This window comes from Natrix helvetica, assembly GCF_964273705.1.
Source record: "Natrix helvetica genome assembly, chromosome: 1".
Classification (NCBI taxonomy): Eukaryota; Metazoa; Chordata; class Lepidosauria; order Squamata; family Natricidae; genus Natrix; species Natrix helvetica.
Window position 1 is genome coordinate 302,544,813 of NC_138548.1, and position 22,173 is coordinate 302,566,985.

At 36.9% G+C, this 22,173-nt stretch overlaps 1 protein-coding gene and 1 long non-coding RNA gene across 3 annotated transcripts in view; one reads left to right on the top strand and one right to left on the bottom strand.

The window, feature by feature from the left end:
• Positions 1–2,539: 2,539 nt before the first annotated feature.
• Positions 2,540–19,727, bottom strand: LOC309382940. The gene is made up of 3 exons (XR_014173731.1): positions 19,467–19,727; positions 4,715–4,845; positions 2,540–2,780 (listed from the first exon to the last, which is right to left on the bottom strand). It is a non-coding gene; the product is annotated as an uncharacterized lncRNA (long non-coding RNA).
• A 59-nt stretch (positions 19,728–19,786) lies between these two features.
• The window catches only part of IPPK (inositol-pentakisphosphate 2-kinase), a 38,772-nt gene continuing 36,385 nt past the window's right edge, over positions 19,787–22,173 (top strand). The window contains exon 1 of one of the 2 annotated variants that reach the window (XR_014173729.1): positions 19,787–20,232. Coding sequence is in view for 1 of the 2 variants with exons in the window: in XM_081934906.1 (XP_081791032.1) it covers positions 20,152–20,232 (81 nt within the window). In the remaining variant the exon portion in view is untranslated. The remainder of the gene's footprint in view (positions 20,233–22,173) is intronic. The other variant, XM_081934906.1, reaches the window with a different exon arrangement.

Consider the following 22,173-nt stretch of genomic DNA (forward strand, 5'->3'; position numbering starts at 1 on the left):
ATTTAAAGGAAGCGTGTAAGTGGTACTGTACTGCTGTCTCAGTGTGTAGAAATTTCCTTATATGAAGCTTCCTCTGAGGTTATCTTGCAACTTGTTGCCATCAGTGAAAAGAACATTTAGAATAGATTTTTGTTATCGGTCTTTTTGTCTACTCCCTCTTTTTCCATCACATTCTATTCCTTGGATATTTTCCTGATGTTAAGCTTACTACAAAGGAGAATTTTGAGTCTGCAGTGCTGATTTGGACAGGAGGGCTCAATTTTTGTCTAACATCCATTTACAATTGAGTTATGTAGAGCAGTGGCTCCCAACCTTTTGGGCACCAGTGACGAGTTCCATGGAGAGAGCTTTTCCATGGACCAGAGGGGGCATGGTTTCATGTGCTGCCTGCATCCTGCAGATGGGGCTTCACTTGTTTGCGCGAACCATTTGCTGGCATGCCACAGATCAGTGCCAGTCCATGGATCGGGACTTGGGGACCCTTGATGTAGAGGCTGAAATTAAGAAAGAATGTCTCTCTTAACTAAGAAACTTCTTCACGCATCTCCCCTAGTTTCTTTGTTGGTTTGTGGCATATACTTTAATTAATCATGTACATCCATAATTGTGAGGAGTGTTACCAGTCATTTTCCAATATCTCTAGAAAATAGAAGGTATGGGGAGTCTGTGTTAATGAGAAAAGTGACATTGGCTTCAGTCATTTCTCATTGAGAGCAACTTTGTATTTACTGAATCAAAAGCAGAGTCATATAGTGAATCACATTTTGTGTGTTCCTTTTTTTTTAATCGAAAGTAAACAAAAAATCTGGAAGCAAGAAGGGAAAAAAAATGTTTCTGGCATATGCCCCATCTGCAGTGAACAAGTGCGGTATTAAGATTCAGGAACTTTTGGCAAAATAAATACTTAGTTTATGCCAAGTGCATAAGAACTCATTTGCACTGGGTGGTGGTGGGAGCATTTGCCAGTGCTTGCTTCGTTTAACATATCTGGGGAACATACCTGGGGAAAAACACTGAAAAGTTAAAAAGTTAGTTTTATGAGTTTCAGGTTACTTCTAAGCTACTTTAATTCTTAGCAGATCAAAATAACTTTTCATAATTAATCCTTCTGTTAAAGGAATGGCTGGAATTTCCTTCCTTCCTTCTGCATAAACCACATAATCTTCCCTGAAATTTTAAAAAAATATTCTGGATCACATCCTTAAAACAGCACATCTATAGTGACATTATGGTCGCAGTTCTAATGCAGCTGTAAGAATAGTCCATCTATCTTGCAAGCCTGAAGTGAAGTACTAAACTAAAGATTTAAACTAAATAATTAAATATTCTTTATTCGACTCTCACAATACAACTCTACTAAAACAGATTTCTTTTGGGAGAAAGAAAATGGGCCCAACAGAAAGAAAGAAATTGATTTAAGAGTTTCTTAAATTTTAATTATTTATGTATATTTGCATTTTGCTTCATCTGTATCACAAATTACAGTATGTTTCTATTTACTCTGTTAAGTTTTGTCCTCTGTTTTTGGACTTTCTAGAACATTTTAGGGGGCCATTTGGAGATGTACTTCTATTGATAAATATTTCGTAATAATAAATAATTTTTGTTTTTAAATTAATGTGTTATACTTGATTTAAAAATAACAAAACCAACAAAGATATGAATTGAAATTATTGGGACTAAGTGATTAAATTTGATATGCAAATTAACATGCAAAAAATTCTTTGGGGATGTTAAGATCTGGTAGTCCTCATTGCTTTATGTTCAATGCTTCTACCACTATTTTTCCACAAATTGGTGAAATGTGAGGACAGAGGGAAAAGAAATAGTATAAAAAGAGAGGGGGGAGGGGAAGATGGCTAGAGAATCTCAATATAAATGCTTTGGACAACTGCAGTAGTTCCTGGTGAATTTTCTCTCTCTTGTGTTTGATTTTATGACAATTTTTCCCTCCTGTGCAACTGAATGGTTGAAAATCACCCAGAAGCCTCCATTTTTAGTTTTGGGGCCTAAACAAACATTAATAAAATAATCTGAGGCTGCTTCCAAAGAGATTGATGTGGAAACTCCCATTTGGTATCTCTATAACATATATTAAAAAAATGAAAGAGCAAGATAAAGTTACATCTAACCTAAAAATTTAAATATAACCAGAGAATAAACTGAGTAATTATTGTTTAGAAAGGCAGAACCTAATTTTGGAAAACATATAAGTGCAACAAAATTATTGTGACTAAATAAGGTTGGCAGAATTTTCTGCATTACTTGCGAATTTCAGCAACATTAATGTTGTTCAAAGCCTCTTGAGATTTGCATCTTTCTGGTTTTTTTCCCTGTGTTCGTTTTTAATTCAGTGCATCTCTTCACGGACTGATGAAATATACTGAAAACAGCATGGAGCCCACTTACGTTCCACAGCTGTTGTGTTGAACGATTGTTCTGTTGAATAGGACTCCTCCCACGTTATGCTTTGCTAGACTACATATATTTGAAGAACTTTATCTACACATCAGTAGCCCAGTGATCTTAATAAAAGTGCTTATATAAGTGACACCTTTATTTCATTTGATTTATTTCTATTTTAGGGTTACAGTAGTTGATAAATGGTGATATTCATCTTTATGTCAACAAATTTCCATCACAACAGAACTTTGTGGACCATCTTTGCAAACTCCTGCAGTCTCAAATCTGGTCTGAAGTGTTCTCCAACACTTAAATATTATCTTATCTTCTTATCTTCTCAGAAGAATGAAACAGAAGATTTCCCTTTCTTTAGTTTCCTGAGCAAGAAACAATCTTGAAAGGTTTAGGTTATATTGCATCTTAGATGGAATTACTATTTTTATTTATTTAGCTTAAGTTTGATATTGAGAATGAGGAATGGGAAGAGGTTAATATCACTCTTAACATCAGAGCTGTATGTTTTCAGTTTTTAGTCATATCTGTGTAATTATGAGACTTATACACTGAATAACACTGCTCTCACGCCAGAACTCAATACCATAGGAGTTTAGAACAAAAATGGATTTTGCAAAAGGAAACTGAGTATTTGATTTTTATCTTTTTTTATTCCCTGGGGCTTATGTGTCACACTGTTCTAAAAGACTCTGAGCACATACAGAATTTCTCACAGTAAGAAGCCTAGAAACAAAGTAGCATGATGCAATTAAATTACAAATTCAGTCATTCTAACACTCAAGGAACACTCAAAATTATAAACAGAAAAGAAACCCCATGCTAAAGGAGTCCACTTCTCAAAACTATTTCAAGGGCCTCTAGAAAAGTCATCTTTTAAAGACTTTCCTAAACCAGAAAGAGCAGGGAACAGTCTAATTTCAGAGGTCTGCTGTCCCCCCCCCCCCCAAAAAAAAGGCTGTCAACGAGAAAGCTTATCTACATTTCACTGGACAGTAGTGCTTGTTGATTCTATTTTCTTCCACAGGAATTTTATATAGTAACATGATATGGTGCAGTATGTCCTAAACTGTATTGCCAAGTATAAAAATATCATCACATGCAAACATTTACAAGCCTGAAAAATATTGTTGCAAATAGCCCCAAAGGTGTGTCTGTATTTTGATTAGGAAAATACCCAAATAAAGAAACTTATCCATAAACAGAAATTAACTCTAATTAAAGAAAATATTGGTAAAATGAACAGTAATATTAAGGTAATGAGAAGTATTTCACAGCAAGAAGTGCAGACATTTAAACTTATTGGTCTTTTTTGCAACATTTTTGATTGCCAATTCAATGGATTTTTTTTTTTGTTTATAGCATTTTGAAACACAATGGTAAATCAAAAAGCAAGTAAATTTTCAAGCCAATGAGAGAGAATATTTGTAGCTCAGAGTTTCCAAGATTCATGTTGGTTGGGAGAACTACTTTTGCCACCTTTATATAATGAATTGAAGGGAGTGAATGAGTACTAACGTCTTCAAAACTGTCAATAATTAATATTTAAATTGTTCTTAATAAAGAGCATTTTTCTGGTTTATTTGTGATCTGTTCTTGATATAAAATAAAATAGTTCATTTTACTGCTATAACTTTTATTGTTTTGAAGATGTTATTGTTTTGAAGGTATTTTGTCCAGTGATATTCTTTGCTTTTCGTGTTAAATTTATCTGCATAAAAAAAAATCAGCAACTGTATAATGGTGAGTTTCCCATAAATTTATTTGTATTTGTTTTGTAGAGCTTTCTTTTTCTTTGAAGGATGCTTGCACATAGCATTCAATCTTTTTAAGATCGGATGCTTATTATTTGTTTACTTAATTTATGATATTAGCCACCCAATTTCAGTGGCTTCTAACGTGTGTTGCGGTGGAGTAGGGAAGAGAGGATGGTAATAATCAAAATATTGTTTAGAACATCTCAAGATTCACTACAAATAATATTTGTACTTTTGCATTGTGTGTTTGCCTTCAAATATGATGTTTTCATATAACATATAGAATTTTCCAAATAATAGCCCCAGAGAAATAGTTATAGTAACATGTTGGAACAAAAACAAACTGTGTGGCCTCTTGAAGAACATTATATTTATTATGGCATAGGCTTCAGTTCATCATAATATAAAATATTAAATTAGATGGATACAGTACATTAAATTAGATGGATGCAGTACATGGGCAGATAGATGATTTGTGGGCAGGATGAAAGCAGTAATGATAGTGGGAACTAAAAATAAAAAATACAGAGGATGACACTTACATATATGTAAAATCATGATGTCATAAGAAATGGCAGTTGTTAAGCAACCTTAGTTAATCCTCCACAGTTGAATCAGATCTAAGTAGCATTTGGAAGGGTGACCACCAGGATATTGCAGAGCTTTGTCTAGTCTGAAAAAAATCCCCAAAGAGTTGTAAAAATATGGTATACTTTTCATTAATAAATATTCAGAAATGTATCCATATACTTTCCAGGAACTACATTCTTGTAAATCATTACAATTGGAGGTTACAAAAGAAATATTGGAGATAGCACATATATTCTGATACTGAAAAGCAAATTCATACACGTAACATGATTAAAAAGAAATCCTATCGTTGGAGAATTCTGAGACCAAACAGAAAGAAAATAAAGAGCATTTTCTCACACTCTGCCTCAATTATACATAAACTATATTAGGTTTCTTTCCTACAAGATACATTTATCTTTTTACAAGTAAATTTGAGTTCTATTGCTACTTACTCCTGCGTAAATTCAGCAATAGCAATAGTCTTATATACCACTCCAGGGGTGTCAAAGTCTATTTCATTGAGGGCCGCATCAGGGTTGTATTTGACCTCAGGAGGGTAGGGGGGGCATGGCCAGCTCAACGTCACTCATGTTGGGGGGCCCTGTGGTGGTCCAAGCACTCTGCCAGCAAAAATAGGCTCCTGGGCTCTGTTTTCAGCTGCAATGGCCTCCTGCAATCCTCTGCCAGCGAAAATGGAGCTCCCATGGGCCCTCCTGAGCTCTATTTTCACTGATAGAGGTATTACGGACTGGTCCTTTGCTGTTTCCAGGGTGGCCCTGTGGGCCAGATCTAAGAATCCGGCCCCCAGGCCTTGCGTTTGACACTCCTGTACCACTCCATAGTGCTTTACAGCACTCTCTGAGCAGTTTACAATGTCAGCATATTGCCCCCAAGAATTTGAGTCCTCATTTTATCAACCTTGGAACGATGGAAGAATGAGTCAATCTTGAACATGTCAGGATCAAACTCCCGATTGTGGGCAGAATTAGCCTGCAATACTGCATTCTAACAATGTGCCACCAAGGCTCCTAACTAAAACCTGGACCACCGAGCAACAGGACTTTGCACCTTCAAGAGGCTTCCCTGAAGCCTTCGGAGCCCTTCGGCAAATTCAACTTCTGTTGATAAATTTATGTTGTTTTCTTGACAAGCAAGAACACAAGACATAGTTTGCTATTGTTCTTTTCTTGTAAACATTAAGACCTCTTGCATGTAGATAGAAGGGAGAAATAATTACATAGCTTTTAGAGAGAAGATAGCTTTGTATTACAAATGAACACTCTAACTACTCCTCTACACTAATGCAGCAATAATAATAGACATAGCACTATTGTGCATGCTTGAAACATTTGAAATTGCTCTTGTGGATTCTACTTGTGAAATATGTGGCACTATCCAAGGGCCAGGTCTTTATACTGTACATTTTAAAAATTGCATGCTCCCTTCAGAATTCATAGTTCTTTAATTTAATGCATATTAATCAATCATTATACCGGTATTATATATATATATAGTAATATGTATAATTTATGTATGTATACAGAGAGAGAGAGAGAGACAGACAGACAGACAGTCTATATATTTTTAAACTTTCATACATAGTAAAAACCCCAAACTATTATACTCATCTTAATGCTTGGGCCCCTTTTGCAGCAATTACTGCTTCAATGCGGCGTGGCATGGAAGCTATTAGCCTGTGGCACTGCTGAGGTGTTATGGAAGACCAGGATGCTTCAATAGCGGCTTTCAGCTCTTCTACATTGTTCGGTCTCATGTCTCTCATCTTTCTCTTGGCAATGCCCCATAGATTCTCTATGGCAGTGATGGCGAACCTATGGCAGGCGTGCAACAGGTGGCATGCGGAGCCATTTTTCAGGGCACGCGAGGCGCTGACTTCACCTTTTTAAAGCCATTTTGCGCACTCCCCAGGCTCCAGAGGCTTTATAGGAGCCTGTGGAGGGCGAAAACAGCCTCCCTCGCCCTCCCCCGGAGGCCCTCCGGAGGCTTCATGAGCTTCCCTGAAGCCTCTGGAGCGCAAAAAACCAGCCCTATGAGCAAACTGGAAGTTCGGGAACAGACTTCCTGTTTACTTGGAGGGTCGTTTTGACTGCTCCGGAGGCTTCAGGGAAGCCTCTTGAAGGTCCCTGAAGCCTTCGGAGCGCTTAAAACGACCCTCCAAGCAAACCGGAAGTGACTTCCGGTTTGCTCGGAGGGTCGTTTTGAGCACTCCAAAGACTTCAGGGAAGCCTCTTGAAGGTCCCTGAAGCCTTCGGAGTGCTTAAAACGACCGTCCGAGCAAACCGGAAGTGACTGGAGGGTCGTTTTGAGGGCTCCGAAGGCTTCAGGGAAGCCTCTTGAAGGTGCAAAGTCCTGTTGCTCGGTGGTCCAAAGTCCTCTTTTCTGATGAGAGCAATTTTTATCAATGTTAGGAAGGATTGCCACAATAAAAATGAATATCCTACTAAAACTGTTTTTCCTGTTCCAAATAGTACCTATAAAAATTGAAAAGTCCCGAGTCCCTTTTTGGGAGAGGGGGCGGTTTAGAAATCCAAGAAATAAAATAAATAAATAAATAAATAAAAAGAAATTATTTGATGATTTGAACAAATTACCAAGCACGTTTGATAACATGATTAAATGAGTGGATAACCCTCAGGCACAAGAGACTGTTATTCTTAGAAGGACATGATTTACAACTAGGATGCCACATCTTCCTATGGTATGAGAAGAATAAAATCCATAGATACTTTAAATATCACTATATAAGAAATTCACTAATATCTGTATGATAAAAAATAAAACCTAAAATTTATTTGAAAATCCCAGAATGGCTCTCAGCGATGGAAGCCTTCACATACCCAAATCTGGTAAAGTTTGAAAAAATTGTGACATATAAAGACATTTTGGACACTGAAGGGAAATTAAAATCGAAGCAAGAGCTTGAAGACCAGGATGGTGACCTCTAAATACAATCTAGATATGATATAGATATGAAAAACGATGGCTTTTATAAAGGACAATCACTTTTTGCTAAGACACTGGAACTCTGATGAAAATAATTAAGAAGGTATATCACTTTTTGCTAAATTTAACAATGGAGGATGAACAAATAAAAGACACAATTGTACAATGGGAAAAAAACTGGCTATATTGTGGTGAGATGGGGATCTCTCCCATTCCCTTTTATGATTGAAAGAAAAACAAAAGGACTGTCAGCTTCCTAGAAAAAAACTTTCAACTTGCCCCTGGGAAGCGCGGCTGGAGGGAGGGGGATTTCCCCCCCGCCTTGGACAAGCGGCTTTAAACTGTTTTGCTCTCTGCCCCCAGAGAAGGAGGAGGGGGGGGAGCCTTGGAATGAAGTCACGCTCATAACAAACAGCAGATTTATTTTACTGCAATCGTGGAAATGAGGTGATGATCTGTTTCTTTCTGAAAACTTTGAAAACTTTTGGCTTGTTGTCTTCTGATCCCGGAGCTGGCAGGGCAAGATGGCACACTTCCGTTGTCTTTATGTACTTTGAAATTTGACTCCACCCACAGAAACTGCTGGCATCTTGTCTTTGTCTCTGTGACACTCAGAGATATCTCTTGTTACACTCTACCCTGGACTTGGAACAAAGGATTTTATTGTTTTATTGCCTGGAACTAAAAGGTCCTCATTTGTCTGGACTCCCTGCCTCACAATCTCTCTTGGCTATCCACCTTTCCAATTGTTTTCTCTCTGCATTGATACAGTTATCTCTGAGCTTTGCTCATTACAATGCCACCTAAAAGACCACCACCGGGGAAACCGGGTTTTGCTGGATCCGCCACAGCATCATCAACGTCCAGCCCCAGCGGACAACAGACGCTAACAGCTTTGTTCCAGCCTAAGCCCCCTGAGGTGGACTTTCAACAGATGTTTCAACAACTCTTAAAGGGGCAGGAGGATTTAAAAAATCAACTGAAGGAAATGAACGAGCAGCTCAGAGAGAATCAAGATAGAACGAATCAAAATTCACAGAGACTGGAACTTTTGGAGGAGGTGAAGGGGGGAGGTGAAGGGGGTCCAGAGAGGAAACCAAGAACTTGAGAACCAGCAGATAAAAATGGAATTTGAAAGAATGTCTTTTTTTCTTAGATTTCAAAATGTAATTGAGGCTGATGATGAAGACCTGAGGGATATTATGACAAATTTATTGGCTGAATATATTAAAAAAGACAGACAATAGATGGGGTGGGACATGGACCTGGTCTATAGAGTAAACTCAGCATACGCCAGAACACACAATGTTCCAAGGGAGGTTCATATTAAATTTCTTAGAAAGACTACAAGAGATGAGATTCTGAGTGCACAAAGGGGGCAAGCACTAAAATACAGGGATAGAGAAATAGCCATCCTGAAACAAATCCCTAAGAAAGTTAGAGATAAAAGAAAAAAATATTCGCTTCTAGCGAAGAAATTATACCAGAAAGGGGTGTGGCTCAGATGGCTCATGCCAGAAGGTATGCTAATTTTCTGGGAGGACACGAGAGTTAGAATTAATACAACTATGGAGGCTGAGGCCTTCATGGAAAAAAACAAAATCCTCCTAGATAAACCTGATGACATTACACTGGATATACAGGACACGGGAGGTGCCGGAGCTCTGCTGGAGGGGGGAGAAGAGGCAACATCGAGAAAACTCAGATCACAAAAATGAACTAGAAAATCTGTTGGATATAAAATCATTGAAATTGTTTGAAGATAAAAGTTTATATGCTGACAAAATATCACTAAGTAGTAACAATTTAATGTATTAATAAATGAAAGTTATGAGAATGGGGGGGAGGGCCATTTCCTACATAATGTAACTGTCAAAATTTGTAACCTCACCCACTATCCCTTTCCCTGATTATTTTCTTTAAAAAACCAATAAAATTCTGTTTTAGAATGTGAAAAAAAAAGATTTATGATTGTAAGCTGCCCCGAGTTATCTTGATGGTAGGATGGACAGCCACACAAACATATAGTATATAGATTCGAACTGCAATTTAGCAGTTTGAATCTCACCAGGCTCAAGGTTGAGACACTCTCTTTGCCTCCCTGTCTTTCTCTCTCTCTCTCTCTCTCTCTCTCTCACACACACACACACACCTACCTGACATTCTAACAATAAGTTATTAGAATAGGTAGGAATAGGTGCAGTTAATACTAGGGAACTACTGACCTTTTATACTGTTTGTAAAGTTTCTATGACTCTGGGACTGGGAGGGGGCTCTTTTAGAAATAATTCCACAGTATCAAGACTCATAACAACAATGCTCTAGTTTCCTTTCCAGTTGTAACCTGGAACAAACAGAGTATTATTAATGATCAACACTGATTTTGAAGGCACATTTGGCATGCCAATTATATTTCCTTTCAAAATGTTGAGGCTTGGGTCAATGGAAGTTCCTGTCCTATTCAGCAAAGTTCTCAGATAGAGTTCATACTGAGGGAGCAATGGATTAAAACAGTGCCACCAAATTAAACCCTCCATTTGATAAAGTATCAATAGCTTCATTCCCATGGACCGATACCATGGCTAAGAAGAAACCAAAACCTAATGCCATAACAATTTGTTGCATCTTTAGGGTGCCCCCAAAATTATTAAATTACTATATCTGGTAACTTTTAACAGGTAAAATGCATGAAATACATGCTATAATGGAAACCTACTATTCTTTTAGCCACTAGATGGTGCTTTCTTAAAAAAAACAGCATACATACAATCAATGGCAGAGAAAGGTGTTGAAAATATTTTTCCTTAAGGAAAATGTCCTTGTGGTTTATAGTTTTAATCACTGGTTTTTAACCAGTAATCTAAGTAGGAGATGAGATGTTTTACTGAAAGTTAATTCTTTCAAAATTGTCATAAATGATTAAAAATAATAGCAGAATGTCTATAAAATATATGTGTTGTTCTTGGGACAAAATAAATTGTATGATTCTTTCATTCATTTACTTGCAGGAATAACTGTAGAGTTGAATAGCCTATAAAACTAATAGGTGCAAGAATTTTGAAACATTTGTATATTGTTGTATTAGTGTAGTTTTTTATAGTGTAGTTGGTTTTTACGAAGGTATTACCTAGCTACAAATAGTTGGAATTCCCTGTCCCTTCCCTAAGACCAATACAGTTATAGTTGCTTTTTTAGACAACATATAGAATGATACTTTATCCATATATGTTGCACAATTCTCAATTTAAAATGATGTAAATAGTTATGAACAGGCTATAGGACCGGTGATAGGACAGGTAAATATCTATTTATACCAACCCATGTCAATGTAATTATATAGTGGAAAGAGAGGAGAATGTAGCTTCCAAGATTAAAACATTCAAACAATGGATCAGAAAGACAATTCCCAACCTGTAAAGGGAAGGAGGCTAATTTTAATTGTAGGCCTACCTTAGAGCTATCTAAAATGAAACTGTAGTATGACAATGAGATCTATTTCACAGAAGACATGCAGAATTGTTGGATGCTATAACCTTTCAATCTTGTAGCTGTACTACAATTATTCTTCTGAAATGAGCCTAGAAGAAAAGTCCCAGAGAAGTGGGGGAGAAGAACTAGAGAAGGAAAAAGATTACTGTCAGGGGCAGCATTGAACTCCACTGTTCATAAACAATCTCATACAATGAAATCCCCCTGGACAAATTACACATCAATAATGTGAGCAGAAAGCTGGCTCAAGCCCGACACCATACAAAGCTAAGCAGGGTATTTTGAATGCATATATTTTTATGGGGATTTGTTTGGATTCAAAATGAGGGAACTGCAAGTGTAGCAGGTATAGAAATTTGTAGTCAAATACTGCAGTCTACAGTCAATACACTGTAATATCTCCTTTGGCAAAAACATAGCAACTGCCAAACATTTTCTTTCATTAATTAAGAGCTTTTACCTTTATTTCATGCAAGTATTTCATGCTGAATGTGTTTCAAATGAGCTTTCTCCCATCACAGGCAGTTTAGGAGAAGTGATAGAGTTATTTAGCAAAGCAGACAATGGAGTTGGAGGAAAATCACAAGGGTCATGGTAACACATTGTCTTCAGTGAGTACTCAATGCGTATACACTATGCTAAAACACAATTCACTGTTCAATATTGATTTGTCTTGCTTATTTATAAGGCATATTTAATAAGTCAAATATGTAATCAAGTAAGAAGCAAATATGGTAAAGTAATATATCACTCTTGGTAAGCATTGTAAATACAAGGACAAGGACATTCTGGTTATTACCGGTACTTTTACTATGGAAATCCATAATAGTGTTCTTCTTGGAAACAAATAATGCATTTGTAGACTTAAGATTTGTGATGTTTCTATGCAACTTAATTCTCCAGGGGTTTATTGCTATATTATGAAATTCTTACAGATAGGCAACTGCAGACTTACTAATATATTGTTCTCAGTTGCTGATTAGCTAAAGTGAAGATGTAAGCTTATCAAAGTGAGCTCTTTAATTGCCTTAAGGTTTAATGGTCATAGTACAAAAGAGACACAAAGACCTTCTGTGGGATTATTTATCCGAGAATAGTTCTTAACATTTCTGTTTAGTCTCCATTGTAAAGAAACATTGTGGTATGACTATTCTATAAAATTATATAAATAAATAGATTTAAAACAAATATCTAACTTATAGACAAGGATGCACAAAATGTTTTGTGCTGCTAAAAACATGAAGAAAATTCCTCTAGTGCATGTAGTCGCTAATTGCATACTAATACACCCCCTAAAGTTTTTGTATCTTACTAGATCACAAAAATGCAATATCCTTAGTTCCATTTCCCCCCTATATTGCCCACAATACTCTGTGCAATCATTTCACATGATACTGAAGTTAAACTATACAAAATCAGGTAAATTTAATTAACATAAAAAGAACTCTGCTGGAGATCTTAGACCTGACATTTTGTTTTTTCTACAAGACAATGCCTGTAGAAAGTAGCTAGATGTGGGTGCCTGTTTTCCAGCAACTGGTAGTAAAAGGTTAGAATATAATGAAAGAAACACCCAGTTAATTTGTCTTGTAGCCACTGATAATTGTATATTCTAAATATTTATTAACCACCAACCTTCCTTTTAAAACTATTCAAATTTATGCCAATCTTTACATTTTCCAGTAGGGAATGCCTACGTTTAGCAATTCATTATTTGAAAAAATACTTCATTTTGAACATTCTTTCCCATTCAGCTCAATCAGGTGACCTGGGTTTAGTATTTTAGAGAGAGAAATGTCTATCTAGTGTCTTTATGTCAGACCCAAACATAAAATGTGAGTAAAATGTCATCTCTTTTACTAGCCTTTCAAACACTGCAAATTTTCCTCACACGAATTGTTTTCAATTTCTCAACCATTTCAATGACCATCTTCAACATTTTTTCCCTAAATTATCTTTTCTGGAATGCACTAACTTGAATTGTATACACTTTTTCCACTATAGTTGTACCACATACTTTTGGGGAATCATTGGACATTTTTTCATAGATTTATTTTTTAATTCTTTCCATCTAAGAATCCCTCCTTTTTAAGAAAAGCTAAATCGTGAGTAATTTCAAATACAATGTGTGTGATTTCTTGGAGTCCAATCTTGAATAAGTACATCTAAGAAATCTTAAAATAAAAGCAGTACTAAACACTTGCAAGAGTTTTGGTAACAAACAGGTCAAACTCCTGCGTGCCCTAACTGTTATACAAAACCATTAGAGATCCATGAATGGTTTAGCAATAATTCCTCTATTGTATCAGATTTCTTTCCTTTGTCCTTCCTCCTTCCTGGTCAATTGTTTGGAGTTGCAATTTTTGCTTAAAATTCTGATTTATTACTGACAATCATAATATAAGGTATCTAAATGCGATTGAATGAACTTCCTTTTTGTCTGCTGAGACTTGAACCTTTGGACTGCTGTGTGGCACTCTATATACCATGTTATCTAACCTCAGAAGTGACATTTAAAGTACTGGACTGCCATGACTGCACCACAGATCATAAAACTGAGCAGTCTTATAGAACTAATACAACTTTTCAGTGGGATGACCCCACCATTAACTTTTTAATTGTGGCATTTTCTAAGCCAATATTGATGGTTTGCTTCTAATTCAGTGAGTATATTTTTGATAGAAATGTGCATATTGAAGTAAATTTTAAAGAAATTTACGTAGTATAATCCAAAGACTCTGTAGAAACAATAAATATGATTTTGGAAGTTTGGTGTGTTTCTAGGCATAAGTAAAAGTCCAAATCCACCAAAACCAAAGATAGTTTCTTTTAATTTGAATTAAAACTCTAATTTGTTTTATTACCCAGTTACATGAAATTTAAACTCTTAATATGAACTTGAGAAATGTAGTGAGGTTTGACTATTCCCTTTTTTTCACAAATAACAGTAAGGAGCAAAGACCCAAAAAATTCCTATAGCTTATTCATAAAGATTTTTAATAATGGCAACAAATGCTGGAAAGCAGAATTTTGCTCAGAGAAGCATTACAGAAAAGGAGTCTTTCACCTTTTCTTGTTAAGTTTCAAAACTACAAATAAAAAGATCTAACAACCTACAAGGAGCAAACTACTTATATTCTCCATGCAACGAATCTAATGTTGCTGATGTATTCAATTAATATGAAATGATATTCCATTTTGATGCAGTCTTTTGTTTTCCAATTTTTAATATTTTATTTGAATGTACAATATGCATAATGAGAATGTTTAGTAAAACCTAAGGAATCTGACATTCTGATTTAAATATTGATGGAATATGTGGCAATCCTGGGAGAAAGGTTAAATTCTTTAAAAAGTACTTGGGATCAAATTGGCTGAGATTGCAAGATCAAACCTGTTCATGGGGTGCTAAGTTGAAATGATTTTGGACTGTAAGGCAATCATCCATTTCTAAGCAGTAAAGATACATACAAAATGGGACTAATGCCAGTTAGGGCTTTGCTTATCTGCACAAAAAAAGCTACTAGAATTTTATATATCTGGTCCAATTTAGAATTAGTACTGACTGCCAAGATATTTCAGTCATTCCTACTTTTCCTACTAATATAAAACAAAGATTCTAGTAGAGCAACCTAGCTGCATCCCCTGTCTTTATTTTTGCATGGAACTATTTCTATGAAATTGCTTTGGTTGTTTTGTTGCTCAAGGCGGGATGAAGTAGCAGAGAAAATTTCTGGAATCTGATTGATTAACAACAACAAAGCTGAAAGCATGGAAAATATTTAGGATTTCTTCAACTCTAAAACATAATTAATGTAGTTATATATTTCAAATACACTCCCACAGATGACTTTAGATTCAAGATCTATCCTTAATTCCTATTTATTTACTTCCTCACATATTCAAGATATCTCACTGCACTCCTTTTCAACGTATCATGTAAACTGAATTTTGTCATTTCCTAGAGCTGTTCTTTTTAGGGGTAGATTGCCAAGTAGCACTTTACATTGGCTACAGGTTTTATTAAACACTTTCAATTATAATAGCAAGGTCCAGCATGCTTTGGAAATAACCTCAGTTAGTAATGGAAAAATATAATGAGTGCATTGATAAAATACCACACATATCCAAACTCAATTTGTAAGAAATTTACAGCATTAAATTCTGATCCTTCGATTGAAAATAAAGAAAAAAACCCCCAAATGGTTCTTTTAATGAGCCCAATTAAATTTATGCACTTTTGTGGCTTGCATTTCCCTTTCAAAAAGAAAATATAAAATCTTGTTACTTTTGATATTTAAATTCAGGGTTCAAGCCATTTCCTGGAGTTGCCTTATGATATGTTTTGGAAGCCAACTGATTCACATTCAAAGACTATGTAGAGCTGCCTATCTATAATGCATCAAGCAGTGCTGGACTTTTCATATCAATCTGATGGATGATCACGGGAATCAGCAGAATTCCTGTGGTCATCCACCAGATTCCTATGTGGCTAACGTATATGTCTAGAGCATACATTTTCATTGATACAATAATCACACATTTGTTATCAACATAATATTATCACTGTAAAGTAACCATTTATAAATCCGTCCAATCCATTAAGTGGTAGAAGACACTAGAATGCTGATGAAAGACTAATTCAGGTGCAGTCAAGTAGATTTTGCCCAGAATTCAATTAAATTGAGATACCTAAAAAAAAAAAAGCCTGTCATATGAATTTGGAATAATCCAACATCCCTATTTAGTTTTACTTGTATTATTTAAAGAAAGCAGTTTAAATGTGGATATATTAGGATTTATACTTTCTAACATAGATGGTCTTTGATTAAGGACCACTTGTTCAGCAACTATTCAAATGTACAACAATGCTGAATGAATGAAACTTAGGACTGGTCCTTGAAGTGCAATTGCAGCATCCCAATGGTTACACCCAGATTTCCAATTGTTGCAGAATCCTGTGCTCATGATTTGCCAACTTCCCTCCAGCTTCCCAGTTAGTGGGGAAGCTGGCAAGAAGTCAAAAGTTGCTGTCATGTAGGGCCCTTACTTAACAACCTCAAGTGATTTGCTTAACAATGGTAACAGGAGACTGCTGAAACTGCCATTGTTAAGTGGTATAGTCATGTAATGTTGCACTTTATGACTGTGTTGTTTAGTGGCAAAAATTCCACTTCCAATTACTGTTATTAAACAAAGTCCACCTGCATAATAAAGCTCATTTAGTGGACCCTGATTTAGCAAATTTTGGCAACTAACAAACTGCTATAGACATCATTTCAAACAATAAATTACATTGTAACGGAAGTAGACTGGATGATTCACATAAATTAAAATGATTTAAATAATGATATGTTTATGCAACTGGGACAATTCACATAATTTGCTTGTTTTACATCAAAGTGTAATTATTTGAAGTAGCACAAATTGATGCAAATTATGTCACTTGCATAATTACATAAATGACCTAAAGTGTCTGAAATAATGTACACTCGGATTTACAGAGGAATTTAACATGTTAAATATGATGGAAGCTCTCCTTCTGAAATGAACTATTAATACTGCATTTTTACTGCATACAAATAATTTATTAAACAATGCCAAAACCAGTTTATTTTAGCAATATGTCATATCTAAGATGTTCTGAGCGGTTTAATTTTTTTTTAAATTTTCCATTCCAGGAAGTGAGTCACAGTAAGGATAGATGTATAAGCAAAGGGCAATGGTTGGGAAATATTTAACTTAAAATAAATAAAGCACTTGGAATTCTAGCAAACTGCTGCATTTTGGCCCAAGATCAATTTCTGAACAGGTTTAACTGTGCAGTTGCTCAGGAAAAAAATTAAATGCGCTGCTGAAAAATGTGGAACAAAATTTACAACCAGCTGTCTTCTCTCTAATTATGGCAATAATTGAGTAAAGCCCCTAGCTGTTCCCTTTTGGCTCCTCTTGACGATAACAGTAGTGCAACAAATCAAGCGCTAAAGACACATATTTGCTTATAATTCTGATTATAAGATGCTAAGAATCATTCTTTCAACAGAAAGTTAAATGAACCCTACGTGTTCCCTGATATGTTTACGTCACATTGACAAATCAGGTAGAATAATGGGGCAGAACACAGTAGCCTGTTTATGTAGAATAATCTGAATTATGAAAAACATTAACATGTCTTGTAACTTAAGCCCTTTTGAACAACCATATCCAAAGCCCAATTATTTTTATTATGAGATCAAAGGATATGAATTAAATCAATCTATAGCAGGACATAGTTCTTTCATATAGAATTGTACATTGTTTCCACAAACTAGAAGTTGTTTTTCCCAAATAATTGCAAGTAGTTATTAGCACAATATTTTGTAATATCTATATCTTCAACAGCCAAATATGCCATTTATCGACAAATTACCTGTATTTTTTTGGAGTATAAGACAAATATAAGAGACAAATTTAAAAAAAAGTTTTTGCACTCTGCAGACCGCCCCAAAAACGATGTTTTTCATGAAAATGGGCCCTTTTTTCCCAAAAAGAGGGCATGCATAGCCTTTAGGAGGCTTATAGAGTGCTCCTGGGGACTGGGAGCAATGTTGAGGAAAAAATTGGTCCTTTTTCGCTCATTTCAGCCCTCCCCAGCCCCTAGGAGCACGCTGAAAGCCTCTTAAAGGCTATGCACGACCATTTTGGTGAAGGGGGCGAGGTTTCGGGAGGCAAAAAATACTGTATTTAACATATAAGATGCACCCAGATTTTCAGCCTCTTTTTGGAGGGAAAAAGGTGCATCTTATACTCTGGAAAATATGGTACTTCATATATTCATATATTCTAGTTGTGAAATATAATATATAATTACTCAAAAATATTTGAGTAATCTGTTATCTATAATGCTGAGCATATTCATAACATTTTGGTTTTTTATGATTAAATTGGCTCCCTCATGTTTAAAACCACAAGACAGTATCAAACGGAATTAGTTTTTCCACAGCTAAAAATTGTTTTAAAATAATATGCCACCAAAATTTTGAAATAATTACTATCTAGGCACAACTATTTAGATTTTGCCATTTATACTTTAGATTGCTATAATAGATTGCTCTATTATCGCTCTGAAAACCATTTCCTTTAAGTTGCATTGTTATTCTAATGCAGAGTTTAAACCTCAGGACAAACAAGGTTTACTATTTTACTGTTCTGTAAGCTGCTCTGGGAGCTTTTTTGGTTGAGAAGTGAATGATTTTTTAAAATAATAACAATAACAGTTTGGGTAGTCCATTATTGTGCTTTTTATCCTGGCATCACTGAAGCTATGAGGTTTTGGTTTGTTTGTCCTTGGATGCCCTTCTGCTATTATATTATTATTGTTTTGTTATTATTTATTCTAGTTCTCTTGGTTTTTGATCCTGCATTCATTGCCCAGAATTGCAATTATGAGATGAGCTACATAAATCACCTGACGGACTGCAACCCCTGTGGTGCATCTTGTCCAACAATCTGTTTTCACAGCAACCTATCAACTTCACAAGGATGTCCATTAGTCTTCCAGCAGATAGCCTTCAAAGGCAGTAACACTGCGATCAAAGCTAACAGTCATCATCCCATAACTTCCATGAATTTGTGCAGCTCCTTTTTGAGGCCAGCCCACTTGGTAGCCAGCACTATGCATCTTTATTTGCATCAAAGGGAAAAGGTTCAGGATAAGTATTTTATCCAGCTCTTAACTAGATTAAGAAGGAATTATAGCTTGAGGCTTCTGGCATGAATGCCAGATGTTCTAATGTTGTCATGTTTTTCCTAAATAGATCGAACCAGTGCCTCACATATGCACATATGTGAATGCCTCACATATGAATGCCCATCTATGTAAAAACCAAGTTTTTCTGAAAAAACAACAGTACACTGAAATTTTATACTGAAACGCTGTTCTTTTATTTTGCAGCAAGCAAGGACACTGTCTATTTCTCTCTTTCAAAATTTGATTTCATGTTAAGTGTATGCATCATATTCACTAGAAGGAAACAACTTTCTGGTAAAGTTGTCCAGAACTGCTATCAAACAGATCGTGTGTGCCTTGATGGACAAAATGCAAGACTCCATGTAAGACACCTTCACATAGTTGCCACAACTTAAAGTCTTGTATATCAAGTGGGTCCTTAAGGGCTTGGGGTTATTGATGCAGCTTAGATGCTTTTTAAAATTTATTGTTACATTCTCTAAAACTCTTAGAAAGGGACAAGTTTACACGAATAGCATCATGTAGCAATTTATACTTACCGATTCAGATATACATTCCACTGAGCTTTATCTGCGTTAAATTCTGTGCCATGTCCATGTTCACTGCTGGTTTAGTTTAGGTTGACTGCATTATCCTATGACTTAAGAATAAAAATATGAACATAGGCAGTTAATGAAGAAAAACAAACCATTACACTTTCAGAGATCATCTCACCGTTTAAAAGTAATCCAATTACTGCCTATATTCATCCAATATTTTATGCGCATGCTCAGTAAAGCTAACGAAGCCGCCTTATTCCCAAACCAGAGGATCGATTACATTTTTTTTCATCAGGCCATATCCTTGCGACCACGGCGGCGGAAGCTTCTGCCCACATTAAAGATGGCTAGGCAAGGAAGTCCCACCCCCTTATTCCTTGCACTATTATCGTGGGTTGGTGACTTCCACTTGCCCGATGGCGGAAGGTGGAACTTCCTGTTCTGACCCGGGCGCCAGCTTAGTCTGTGTCGAAAACTACGGAGTGGTTGACTGGTGAATGACGACCGGAGTATCGGAAAAGGTGCTCTCATTGCTATTTGGGTTTGTGGGCGGGCATAGAGGAAGGCGATAAAAGCCGCGCTTGTAGCCGAGGTGAAGAGGAAGAAGGAGGAGGAGGAGAAGAAAGAAGAACGAGCCGGAGGAAACCCGCCCGGAAACCGTAAGGAAGGTGCCATTGGCCGGAGGATGGAAGCGGAGAAGATGGATGAGAATGAATGGCGATATCACGGGGAGGGCAACAAGAGCCTCGTCGTCTCCCACAGACAGGTAACGGCGCCGGGGGGGGGGAGACCCCGCGCGCTGCCCGCCGTTCGCTTCGCGCTTGTCTCGAGGCGGCGGCCAACGGCTCTGGTTTCGGGTAGCGCTCCGCCCCTCCTCCCTGCCCCCCCTCCCCGTGGCTCCGTCTCTGCTCCGGCCGGTGGTCCCACAGTCACGCTAATGGGGCCAGGAGGAGGAAGTCCTGTCAGTCCCGGCCGATCCCGGTTCTTCCTGGGGTATCTCCGCCCCCGCCTCTCCTCCCGGCCCACTAGCGTGACTGTGGGACCATGCTAGAGAAAGCTTCCCTCCTGCACCCCTCAAGAGTGGCCGAGCGCAGTTTCCGCTGCCCCCCCCCCCAAATTTGGTTTGATGGGAAGTCGCCGGAGAAACTCTGGCCGCCCGGCTCTCGCATGCTTCAAACGGATTTTCTGCCTCTTTCCGCGCTCTTGCAAAATGCAATTTGAGGGAGGGTTTTTTTTTTTTTTTGAAATAATTCGGTTCTACTTTCCCTAAAAGAAATGCAGAATTGAAGCAAGATTTGAAAACGGTCAGCCGGGACGCAAACTGTCATCGGTTTTGGGAAAGCATGCCTTGGGTCTCCATACCCAGAGGAACCGCAATAGAGTAGAATAGAATGGAATAACAGAGTTGGAAGGGACCTTGTAGGTCATCTAATCCAACACCACCCCGCCCACCCAAGTAGGAGACCCTACACCATTTCTGACAGATGGCAGTCCAGTCTCTTCTTGAAAGCTTCCAGTGATGAAGCTCCCACAACTCCTGGAGGCAAGCAATACTCCTGATCTAGATTAAAACATTTCACCTTCGCCCAGTGTCTGGAAAGGGAAGTTATAGTCCATCATAAGTCCAGAGTCTTCAATAATTATTACCGGAATTCTTCTTGGAAAAACTCCTAAAGTTGTTGTAGAAATACTAAGCTGAAAACAAGTCCTTCAAAGTGCCTGAGTCATACTTTTAAAGCAACTGCATTTGACATCACAAGCTAAATATGTAGCGAAGCAAGCTGCTATGATGTCTTAAGGAGAGGCATGACACTATTCAAATGATCTCTTATGTTTGGATCAAAGTTTCTCTATCCAAAAATATGAAGAAAAATACTTTTTATTGAAAAGTCAAAATAATGCATAGGCCCCTGTTGGAACCTTCTGAGACCTGCCATATCAGGATTTCATTCTTTGGCACCTTCTCCTTTTTTCTTTTAAGAAGTAATGTACTGTAGAGATTAATGTCTTGGGCTTAAACAGGCATTTTGCATTTTGTCAAAGTACAAAGAATGCTGCATGACTTTTGACACACGATTACATCTCAGCTTAAGAGGTAAACTATTTCTTAAATGAGGGGTTAGCCAATAAATAATACTCATTAAAGGATTCCTGGCATTCTTATAATTGTGTCTTTTTTCAAAGACCTTCTTGAAACAAATGTGGGACAAACATGTACAATGTGGCTTTTGGAATTCTTTCCAGTCCTGTTATCGGCAATCATCTATAGTTCTTCTCGGTTACAATGTCTCTCTATGCTCCCCTCATGTTGTATCTGTGTAAGATGTGTGCATTGGGAAACATGGGCAGGCTGCCTATGATCTGCCCATGTGTCTGGGAAGAAGGAGGGAAGGGCTTAGAATAACAGTCACCTATTTTTGGAGCCATTGCCCAATGGCCTCTCCCTGAAGCTTGCACTGAGGGAACTATCTGATTTTTTTTTTCTCTGTGGGAAAGATTGGCCCAATTTTTGAACCTGATCTTTGAGTTCTATTCTATTTAGTTTTGGGAGGTTATTGTGTGGATGTACTGATAGAAGGTTTTCCATATAATAAATTTTCTTTCAAATACTCTTTTTGGTTATAAAGAAGAAACATGTGCTATTTTACGAAAACTAACTCCTTTCTTACCGTACTGAAAATCACATTACAATGCTATCATTTCTTTG